This window comes from Leptonotus elevatus, chromosome 7, assembly GCF_054856555.1.
Source record: "Leptonotus elevatus isolate MCC_2025b chromosome 7, RoL_Lele_1.0, whole genome shotgun sequence".
In the NCBI taxonomy this organism is placed as follows: domain Eukaryota; kingdom Metazoa; phylum Chordata; class Actinopteri; order Syngnathiformes; family Syngnathidae; genus Leptonotus; species Leptonotus elevatus.
Genome location: NC_141245.1, coordinates 4,383,926 through 4,395,668, shown reverse-complemented (window position 1 = coordinate 4,395,668; position 11,743 = coordinate 4,383,926). Strand labels below are relative to the sequence as shown.

At 36.5% G+C, this 11,743-nt stretch overlaps 2 protein-coding genes across 3 annotated transcripts; one reads left to right on the top strand and one right to left on the bottom strand.

The window, feature by feature from the left end:
- Positions 1–97: 97 nt before the first annotated feature.
- timm8b (translocase of inner mitochondrial membrane 8 homolog B (yeast)) lies at positions 98–1,469 on the top strand. The gene is made up of 2 exons (XM_086081401.1): positions 98–412; positions 996–1,469. Exons 1-2 carry the CDS (start codon positions 311–313, stop codon positions 1,161–1,163), a joined length of 270 nt encoding a protein of 89 aa, XP_085937527.1. The 5' UTR covers positions 98–310; the 3' UTR covers positions 1,164–1,469.
- An 82-nt stretch (positions 1,470–1,551) lies between these two features.
- il4i1 (interleukin 4 induced 1) lies at positions 1,552–8,494 on the bottom strand. 2 transcript variants are annotated; one of them, XM_086081398.1, is made up of 8 exons: positions 8,362–8,494; positions 8,134–8,230; positions 7,598–7,812; positions 7,408–7,520; positions 6,064–6,265; positions 5,739–5,807; positions 5,476–5,612; positions 1,552–3,890 (listed from the first exon to the last, which is right to left on the bottom strand). In XM_086081398.1, the coding sequence occupies exons 1-8, from the start codon at positions 8,404–8,406 to the stop codon at positions 3,125–3,127; spliced, it is 1,644 nt and encodes a 547-aa protein (XP_085937524.1). In that variant the 5' UTR covers positions 8,407–8,494; the 3' UTR covers positions 1,552–3,124. The 2 variants fall into 2 exon arrangements, with proteins under 2 accessions (XP_085937524.1, XP_085937525.1); XM_086081399.1 differs by having other exon boundaries at positions 8,134–8,210; positions 8,362–8,418.
- Between the last annotated feature and the right edge of the window lie 3,249 nt (positions 8,495–11,743).

Sequence of the window (11,743 nt, the reverse complement as noted above, 5' to 3'; positions counted from 1 at the left end):
GCTTTTCGGCATGGCATCCTCCTAAAACATTTAACGCTCTTTGAAAGCGTCAATTTACGTCAGCAGGATGGAACAGATTTCCAAATGTAAACCACTACGTCCAGCAGCCGTCAAGGCTTACAGCGAAACATCCCATAATTTGTATGTCGGCAGTTGTCCACGTGAACTCGCGTAGCAGCAGTCGCACGCACGCACGCGCACTCAGTTCTTCAGAAGGTCACTTCTTTCAAAGTCGTTGGTTACTCAAATTCGTTAATACTAAAAAAAACAAAAACGGTATTGTCTATTGGACATCAATTTAAGAAACGCAATGGACGGCTTTAACAACCTCAGTGCGTCGGAGAAAGCGGAAGCGACAGAGCTTCAGCGATTGATCGCCATAGAGCAGCAGAAGGCTGAGTTCCAAGCCCAGGTTTGTATCTCAACGTGGACCCTGCGTACAATCTTGACATGACCACATGGACCTGGGTTCAGATGGTTGTTGGAATATAAGCAGACACAATGTTAATCAAACGACAAATATTGTTGCAACAATAAGCCCACGTCCCTCTGCCATAGATGATGTACATTTTCTATATTTTAAACGGATAAGGTAGTTGCTAAAAATAATTTCTACAGTTTATTTTAGGAATTAATCATTACTGTACAGAGGCTTGGCAGTAGTAGTTTATGTTTATCTATAAACGGTATTTTTGCAACTGCTATGTAAAGTGAAATATTTTTGGAGGTTTGAATGTGCAGTACGGGCTATTTGTAAACATCTATACTGTAAAGTTTACTAACAATAAGCTTTTCCATACCAGTCTAATTTGAAAAACAAAACAAAACATGCAAATCACATTTACAAACATGACTAATACTACTAAGTTCTTGAAAAAAATAATGGTGATGCAGTTACAATAATGATCACATCCATGCAATTACATTTTTATTTAAAATGTCTGTATTTTGATCATGATACTAATCTCCAGTCCCATCGTTTCTTTGTACTTTAGGTGCACAACTTCACAGATGTGTGCTGGGACAAGTGTGTGGACAGTCCAGGTACGAAATTGGACTACCGGACAGAGACTTGCCTTGTGAGCTGTGTGGAGCGCTTCATCGACACCACCTTGACCATCACCAACCGCTTCACTCAGATGGTGCAAAAAGGCACACTTTAAATGATGCACTCCATAGACCTTTTTTGGACTCTATTAGCACATATATATCAAATGTTTTGTATCATTAACATATTTGGCGTTAGGTATGTGAAGAATGACATTTCTGTGATATGACATCAGTCATGTTTGTGAGAATTTCATGTTTGAATGAAGTGGCCATCTTATTTCAACATGAGTGAACTGGCTGATATTGAAAGAGAATGGATCTCGTCAGGATTCATTTAGAGGACTTATGTGCTTGTGGGATGTATTTCCTTGAACAATTCAAATGCACCTGCATACGAATAAATAATGCAGTATGTTGTAGTTTTGTAATTTATTGCAACTTGTATCTCAATTGCTTATACCAAACACATACTTTTAAAGAAGGCGACATCCAATAGTTACATAAATGCAATATTCAGGAACTTACCTCTACCAACCACAACATTAGGCATATCTTCACTATTAAATACTAGAGCTGTATTCCAAAGTCTGCATTTACTAGGCACCGAGAGTAACAAGGTGGTGTAGGACTAAATTGCATTGTCACAGTTATGATTGTCAATCTATGATAAGGTAAACATAAGTTATCAAAGTATTAGAAACACATTGTAATCAAGTAATTCAATTTAGCTCTTGCACTAATGCAAACTAAAGCTGAAGTGCAATTTTTTTTTAATATATACTACTTAATGTAACTCAAATGTTTTTAATTTTTTTAGAAACTTGCTCGAGCAATGGATGTTATTAGTGCAAGTGTATCTCAAAGTGACTAGTGAGGTCAATTAACTTACTGTATCTCATCAGAAATTAATTCTAAACAGTGTGGCCTCAACACAAAACCTTTATTTGCAACAAAAAATACAAATTAATTTGTTAATAAATACAAATTTTACTTGAAATCTTTGAGGTACAGTATAATTGTTACGCCAAAATATTTGCTTCAATGATCATATATAGGATATAATGAAAATATGATGGTCAACATACAGACAATGACTCATGTTTATGCCTACGAGCAAGTCTTGAATTCATGTGACATACTGTATGTGTTAATTTAGGTACAATTTCACAGGCTTGTGCTTTGCACTAGAAAGTCAAATCAATGTCATTAACATGCTCATTATCATAAATATCACATAGACCCCAAAAACCATGTGGGCTGAAATATTCTAGGCAATTTAATTCTCATATTTCTGAAATAGAAAGTGGGGGCCAAGGTTATTTTAGTTAACGAAAACGAATTGAAAAAAAAACATTTTCGCTAACGACAAATAAAAACGAAATGCTTTAAAAAAAGAAAGAAAAGAAAATTAACTGAAACTACATTTTATGTTTACAAAACTAATTAAAACTAACTATAATTATAGCAAATAATTCCTTTGTTGTGGTCTTTGGTAATTAATTGAATACATGAGCCTTTGGGGATGATTTCAAATGTGGTTTTAAGTATATTTATTTAACCGGAATAAGGACGTTTGAAAGTGTGGCGCACAGAAGTGATGTCATCTAACAACAGCCAATAGAAAAGCACCTTCAGATGATGTCGCTCCAAGGCGACAAATTTGCATGTTTGTCTTTCGGCTCAATCGCTCAGCTCGCTTGCTTTTTAATTTAACTCAGCTGAAATACAACTCTAACTCATTTTACCTTGTTGTTTATTAAATATTGCGCACAAGTAATACAAATAAAAAGAAAATTAAAACTAATAGAAACTAACAGAACCGCCCTGAAACTAATTAAAACTAATTAAATAAAAAAAATAAAAACTAAATAAAATGACAATTCCCAAAGCTATAATAACCTTGGTTGGGACAAACAGTCATTGTAACAGTTTCACATCGAAAGTGATAACTGCTGTATTTAAATAGAAATGATATGATGTAAATATTACAACTTTATGTACCTATAAAATAAATTTGACTGAAATGTCAAATGCATCTGAATTTGAAATGTTTTTTGTTTTTAATTCATGAGGGTTAAATTGTGAGTCTGTTAATATTTTTGGCCGCTCTGAGAGCAGATTTCATGGATGTTTCTATCCAGCCATGAGGTAAGGCGGTGTGTTCCCCTGCAAAGTGTACACGTCCCTCACTCTGGAATAGTTCTCTGGCATAAAAGCCCTGGTAGGGTGTGAACAGGGCAAACGCTCCCAGGCTGTAGGGGTCCAAGCCCCACTTTTTCACCAGTCCGCCAGTAAATAGAGACCTTATATCTTCGCCATGGATCTTAACCAAGTCATCCAAGACCAGAGACATCAGCTGGTCTTCGCTCACACCTTGAAAGAGGGTGGAGTCGTCAGAGCAAGTGTAAGATGCGAGCAGGGCCCCTGCATCTGTTCCTGGGAAGCTGTGGCTGGGGTAATAAATGAAACGAGAAGGTCGGTCTGTGATGCTCTTCCCTCCCCTGATGCCCTCTTTCTCCCAAAAGCGTTCCCTGAAGCTGAGTATGACTTTGGTGGAGCTTGCGTAGTGAACTGAGCGCATTGCTTCCATCTTGTCCCCAGAAAGTGCTGGCTGAAAGTCAATGAAGAGGGTAGCCTTGGCCGTAGCTGTAACCAGGGCCTGGTCTACCGTCAGGTTGGTCAGGGAATCTGGAGCGCGCAGGTCCTGGTATGTCACTGTCACGTTTCTGCCTCCTGATTGGTTGATGAGTTTGACTCTAGAGTTGAGGAGCGTTGTTGCGTTTAACATTCCGTGGAAAGCTGTTGTGAAATGGTCGAAGCCATCAGTCACTTCAAAGTACCTGGAGACGCATACAGAGTTAAAATGTAATATACATATAATGTCGTGCCGAATACTATAATTTGTTCTATATTGCAGCACATTAGCGACAGTGGATATAAAAAGTCTACACACCCCTGTTAAATGGCAGGTTTTTGTGGGATTAAAGGGAAGTCAAATAAAAAAATCTTCTTTACTGTAAGATATTCTATGCGCTCCTGTTATTTGAAACATGGTATTTTGACAATATTGTTTGTGGAATGTGCATTGAGTAGATTTTAAGTTTTTATTCATCTCAGGGCGGCCATTTTGCTACGTAGTTATTGTCGACTGAAAATTACGTCACATTGCCTAAAGGTTTAGGTAATGACCAATCACGGCTCATTCACCTGTTTTCTGGGTTTGGTTGTGAGGTTTGCAAGCTGAAACTGAAAGTGGCAAAATGGCCACCCCTGAGGTAGATAAAAACAGGTGGATTTTTCTGCTTAATTCATATTCTATAAACACAATATGAATCAGAATGCCGTGTTTAGACTAATGGACCACATAGAACATATTATTGTATTTTTTACTTGACTTCCCCTTTAAAACAATGGCAAGATAAATCCTTTCAAAACCTTATATGCCATTTATGTGAGAGAGACTTTTTCATACTGTTTGTAAACAATAGGTGTCAGGGTGCTTTCGGGATTGACTACTGCTAACTTTAACTGAAAACAATAACCTGTTGCGTTTGGGCTTGCCCTGCCTGATGTATCAGTACATTATTTTTGGGATTTTCCATTTACTACCAAAAAAAAAATCATAGTCTATCGGAACCTGCGGATGAGGAGGATGAATCGAGTGAATGCAGTAAACTGTTGTACAGAGATGATCATGTTTACTCAAATGACAATGATGGCTTTTAATCCATTCTGCAATTCACTATTAGGTACAGAAAAACGTTAAATTAACATGTAGGTAAATAGTCTAAAACAGCAGTGTCCAAACTACGACCCGGGGTCCATTTGCGGTCCACCATTCATTTTTTCAGCAAAAAAACAACAAAAATTTTGGCGGGAAGAGTGTAATGTGAGCGTGTCAAAATATGGGTGAAACTACTACTACTAAAAAAATTATTTATATATGTTTTTTGTCTGTTTCAAAATAATCAGAGATACAAATAAACTATTTACGACTAAAATAAAAAAAATTAAAAAAATATTCAAAACACTGATGAATAAAGATTACATTTTAGAAGAAAAAATAGTTTCTTCCACTTTTATGAAGATATCACATTAATGACCCCGAGTAACTGTTTTCAAATCAATTTGGTCTTGTTTTGCTTCTGATTGTGGAGATCGGATTCGGCCAAAATCTTAAAAAACTGAACTATTCTCCTTATCACCTTTAACAGAAAGCTGTTATGCACTTATTAAATTAACTAGAAAATGCAATACATAGTTGCTTACTCGATGAATTTTAGTGTGCTTAATAAATTAAAGTTGGACATTCTTTCATTTCTCTCTATGCGGCCCTCAAACAAATATGTTTGGACATCCCTGGTCTAAAATATAAAACATCTACACCTAAAATATTACTTTTTATATATTTAAATATTTTCTTACTCAGTGTTGTCATTGATGTCGGTCTGAACGTACAACATCTCTAGCATGGATGTGTAAAAGAGGCTGTTTTCATTCAGGATGTCTCCAATCATCCGCAGGGCTCCACGACTCAGGTTGCCTTCTTTCACCAAGTATTCCTATTGACAAACAAACAATAATAATCATCATTAACAGTCATGCAAACCCTTTTTTGGCTGCAGGTTCACAATCAACCAGGACTAGCCGACAACTAGTCAATAAGCTGTACTGTGCATGTTGCTTACTTTGACTGTGTAAGAATCATACTTTTCCAACATCGCACTGCAGCCACTTGTCTGAAGGTCATCTCTCACCTGTGAAAAGTTTGAAATATTTACGACATAATAACTCTTTCTAATTTCAATGTAAGAAATGAATGACTAAAAATACTTTAAGTGAAAGTACACTATTAGAGCAGGATATATTATGAGAGTTATGAGGTTATGAGTGTTCAGGGTTGGCTGTTTCAATGTATCAGTCCTGTAATGGACATGTCATCCAGAACAGGAATAGCTCCACAGAAAATTGATGGCCAGATTGACTCCAAGAGAGCCGGGAATGTCGACAAACCTTCCACAGAGTCTCGCTGAAGAGCTGTGCGGCGGACTTTCCCCTCTCGTCCTCATTCAGTGTGTAGTTAAGCACATCATGGTTGTTCTCCACTGCAAAGTTTTTATGAAGTTTTCCATTTAGCAAAAAGTAGGTGTTCATGTCATCTTGGATAAAATGGTTCAAGGGAATTTGTAATTTGGAGGCCAAAGAGAGTAGAATCCTGTGGAAAATATAAAGTGTTACTGCAAATAAATATTATGGAATGTGAACGTGTACCAGTTATTATTTAAAAAATGCATGAATTGGATACAGGCAAACAATGGTACTTGACTTCAATCTCCCGACCGAGAGGCAGGCGTGCTAACCACTGCCCACTGTTGATATAAGTCAATGACAACTCAACTTGTATTCTTTTTTTCCCAGATTTATTACTAACTGTAAATGTCTCAAATTTTTCAATCAGCAATTCATAATGAACTAGTGCAATTTCTGCAGAAATTGCATGAACGCTGAAAAGTTATCATGCTATTAGCTGAATGCTAAGATTTGAATGCATGTGCTTACAAAGTAAATTGAAAGATACATTGTGAAAATTACAATTTTGTAATCGTAGTTAAATGACAAACGAATAAAAAGAAAACTTGAACTGCAATCCAAAGTGGGATTTTTGATCATTTCAGAGAAATTATAATCTATTTCATGATATGATAGTCAGTTGGTATCAAACCATCGAATGTACTAAAATGTGGTCCAAGCGGGGTTTAAACTCAGGTTCTCCGTGGTGGCAGGCAATTGCTCTAAGCACTTGCTTAACTTGACTTGTTTAAATTCATGGCTAATGGCGTATTTATTTTGAAAAGTGTCATCTGATGCTGAAAGCAAGCATATATTTAAAAGTTTCAGTGAAATTATAATGCAATTCCTGTAATGATAGTCAGTTGGTATACAGGTATATCACTTAGCATAACGGCCATGGATATATTTGCAATGTAGACAATGCATTTTACCAACTGCGCCACCGAGCAGTATGAGACACCTGACAATGATGATCAGTTGTATGTATGGAGGTGGGCGTGGAAAGTGGCACTTGGAAAATTTTCTATGTCAGTCCCATTGAAAATGTATGGGAAAAAGTTTATATTTAACGTTAAATTGTGCCAATACTGTAAGTAATGTGGAATCAGACGATAAATACCCCGGAAGGCGTGAATTTTTTAAGCAAGTTGAAATGTGAACGGTGTAAATCGGAAGTAGAGTTGTTTGACGGCAAAAAAAAAAAATGTGGCGAAAAAAAAATCACAGTAATATATGTGGGAAGCATTCCCGCAATAAAATCAAATTGTCAAAAGGCACTGCACTCACTTATGAAAGCTGGGGATCCGCATGGCGCCCACCTCTGCATACCAGCCTTCTCTTGTGTTCCTGAAGGTCTCAACACGTCCTCCAATACGATGACTAGCTTCTAATATGGTCACCTTGTGCATCAGGTAACATTATCCGTCAGCTCATTTTTTTATGAAGCACGAGAGCTTCTATACAAAAGTCACTTTACCTTATGGCCGGCATCTTCCAAAGTTTTTGCTGCGGTTAGTCCAGCGATGCCCCCGCCAATAATTGCTACGTGTTGAGGTGTCTTGGTGGCAGGGAGTCCTTTATCCACAATATCTAGGAGCTCACTATAGTCTGTGTCTTGAAGGCATTCATACAGGGGGTCTCCAGTGATGTCGCTCACTACAAACACCACAACCCCCAATAGAACTAAAGGAACTAACAGAGGCAGAGAACATGTCAATTTCAGTTGTCAAATCGCACAAATGATATTACATTAAATTATATTTTATTACATTAATTTATAATTTATTTGAATTATATTATATTATATTATATTATATTATATTATATTATATTATATTATATTATATTATATTATATTATATTATATTATATTATATTACATTAATTTATTATTTGTTTTAATTATATTATATTAAATTATATTTTATATGTTATACATTTTTATGATATTAATGAATATTTTATTTTAATTACATTACATTATATCAAATTATTACTCAGCTTAATACTTACAAAATTTGCACAGTGACATGTGAGTGATCATCTTGACAATGGAACTCCACGGTCTGGACTTAATTGTTCTGTGGATACTGTCGGAGGAAAATGAAGCCTATAAAGAACACAAATCATTGGCTTGGAGGTTTGAATAAATGTTAAATGATAGCAATTTTAAAATTTGTCCCTGAAATACAAACACACAAAACAAACTTGGTATGAAGACAAAGTGTGCATTTTACTTACCTTCAATAAAGGTAATGTCTCACAAGATGTCATCTGCCTATTCATGACCAAGGATGCAAGTGTCCCTGCTGAGCTAAACTCTTAACACATTTGCAGTCTAAACGAAGGCGTGCTAGAAAACCTGGATGCTTGGTATGTATGAATTTGCGTATATTAATGAGGGGCCTTGTGGCTTCAAAGGTCTTCCAGAAACATTTTCCCACACCGGCTCAAGAGTCAACCACACTGAACAAATAAGATTAGTGAGGTTATACTAGTAAGCACAGCCCATTTCCTCCATCTTCACTCATTTTAATACCTGACTCTGCTAATAATTCAAAAGTGTTATTCAAAAGTACTTCATCAACTGGCAGGTCAGGCACATACAACAGATTAACACTAATTTGCAATAAAGCCTTCTTTAATTTAGTATTTAATTATCATTGTATTTTAGAGTGTTTAGAATCATTGCAAGTAAAGTGACTAGTGAGGCAAACATATTTAAATCCTACTTACTCTTGCTGTGTGAACTAAAAACCATTGCTGCCTTGTATAATACAACTTTCCAATTGAAAGTAAAAGCACACATTTTCATACTCTGCTCTTTAATACTTAACAAATAGAAGTTCTGAATTTTACGGACCTGGACGTCTTGGTTGGTGGTGCAGAAAAATTCTAAAGAGGCACTTACAGTATATTCATTACTGCATATGGTGGTGTGGATGATATAGCCTAGTACACAGCGGGTTATGAAACTATCTTGCAATGTAAGGTGGCTCTAGTGCTGAACACAGCATTGTTTGAGGTCAAAGGCAGGTTTTTACTTGACAATTTAGTCAGTAAAGGAAGAAGACATAGGACTGTGGCCAAATCCTTTGTTAATGTATAATGGGCATGCTTTGAGTTTCAGAAACATATTTGTCTTTTTCTGATAGCTAACTGTAATTTGTGAATAGCAAAGAGTTTGGTATTTGAACAAGTGTATTGTGAAAAATGATATGTTCATTTCATGTGCATTGCAGACAAATTAAGCAAATAATTCCTCTTAACTGGGGAGATGCGCCATGAGATCGGTGTAGGCACAGGAGTGGAACTTTTGGTATTCTGCAGCCTTTTGCAACAAGATTATCACTACTCGTGAGGTTTCGACCTTAACTGTGATTGGCAGCCGTGTACTAGGCATTGAGTTCTTTGAAAGCTTGGAAAGAAAGATCACCTGTGTCGTCAAAAGAGGATGAGAGGAAGGACATAAATGTTCTTAAGATAATGTTAACTGTTGCCTTTGTATGCTTTTTCTCAGTGTAGATTGCTAGATTTCTCCACAAAGAAAGAAAAAAAACCCTGTCTCCACAGCACATCTACTTTAGGTACAAGGCTTGACTCCTTTGGCCTAATTTGCAGAGGAGGTTGGCAATTTTAGGACTTGGAACTTTCTTGGCTAAAACTTTTTATAAGAATTACATTGAACATCTGCATTTTCCATCTTGTGTGCCATTTTATGTTGTTAAAAGAGAAATTGTATTTTTTGTAGCGTACAAAAACTTGGCGACTTACCAGTTGGCTATGAGATGGTCAAAGTCAATGAGTCAAGTCTGAGGCTTTTATACGTTATTCTACACCACTAACTTTAAAATGAAAGGATAAAAAGATTTTGTTCTTGCACTTCTTTGACGTTTCTTCTTCCACATTTTGCAACCGATTCTTACCATTCCAATTTTAACAAACCCCAAAATTCTCACTTTCTGGGGTACTATTTTTCTCATTCCAAAATTTCAAAATTTGCTCCCCAAAAATTCCCATTCATTCCCAATGAGACACTCAACAAGCAGGTTTCACATCGTTCAAACTTCAAATTCTAATGAGTTTATTTAATTCACCCTTTCAATGTTTCACAACATTATTTTTCATTATTTCAACACATCATTCCACTTGTGCCAAATATTTCACAATCATATATTTAATGTTTGACCAAATATTACACAAATTCACATATTTTACATCATTCACGGATTGTCCAACATTAATTCATTAATAGAACACCATTCCAAATTCAATATATTTTTTCAACATAAAAATTTCCCATGTGTCAATATTTTACATTTACACAAATACAATTCCCACATAAAATTCCCTTTTCATTCCCAATGACACACTCAACAAAACAGATTCACACCTTAAAAAATAAATAAAAATAAATTGGATTTAAAAAATAAATTAATCTTTTTATTTATTTTAAATATTCAGCTAATTCAATTCACATATGGTAACATATTTTCAAAGTGACAACAAGTACCATTTACCAAAAATTCTACATTTTCTGTTTTGTGTATTTTTTACTAACCTGGCAATAGCCAGATTGATAATTGTGATTCACTCAAGGGAGTTCTCCACAATATTAATCTGGGACTGCTCCACGATGATTTGCTCGGGAAAGGCGGGACATTCTGTACAATACTTCGAGCTGATTGGACGATGCAGCATCTTGTACACGTTTGTTTTGACCAATCACGGGAACGGATGAAAATGTCGTCTTTGGTACCGTTTTAGGAAAAAAAAGAAGCAAGAACACCTTTACCATATAAAAATGCACACAGCGCCACTGTTCAACATTCAACAAGGAAACAGTGAGTAATTCTCCAAGAACAGAATTATTTGCAGGGTCCATTCGTCCTATATTAGGTTAGTTTATTTCCCACGGTGTCGCCACTTCCTGGTCCCGTCACAGCTGCATATCACGCCCCCAAACACAATGTCGCTCTGTGATTGGTCCGAACCACCAGTGGTTCGGATCATTGGAAATCAACGGGCTCGGTACAAGATGTATTCTCAGGAGTTTGTGAACTCACAAATACCACGAGAATTCAGCTGACAGAGCGTTATATTTTTTCCCTCCAAGTTTACTTTTCCCTACGATCTCTACAGTCGCCCATAGGTGGGGCAGCTGAGCAGGGAGGTGCACACCTGGGGGCAATGGGGTACCAAACGAATGATATTTTTTAGATCGCAAGGCCACGTGACTTCAGCAGCTATGCTAGAAGTGTTTGTTTTGCTCTCGTTTATCATTCTCTTCAATTGAACATTAGTATGTTCTTCGACGTCTATACCAGTGAATCTGGCACCAGGACCAGGGACGTCATTCTCGGACAGAGTTAGTAGATTTAGCGCAGTAGACATCTGTACATCAGTATGACTGGCCCGCTGGGTTTCACCCCCTCGCTAGACTCATGAATATTAATTAAGTGTGCTGACGTATATCGTGTGGTACACCATTGGCAATTAGTTCCTTGTTTTAAGGCTCCGCAGCACACCAGCATGTTTCTAGATCATTAGCTACAGTCCTGTTCGTAGGGATGGCAGAAATAGAACATTTAAATGATCAAATCATTTTTGAACTATTTATTCA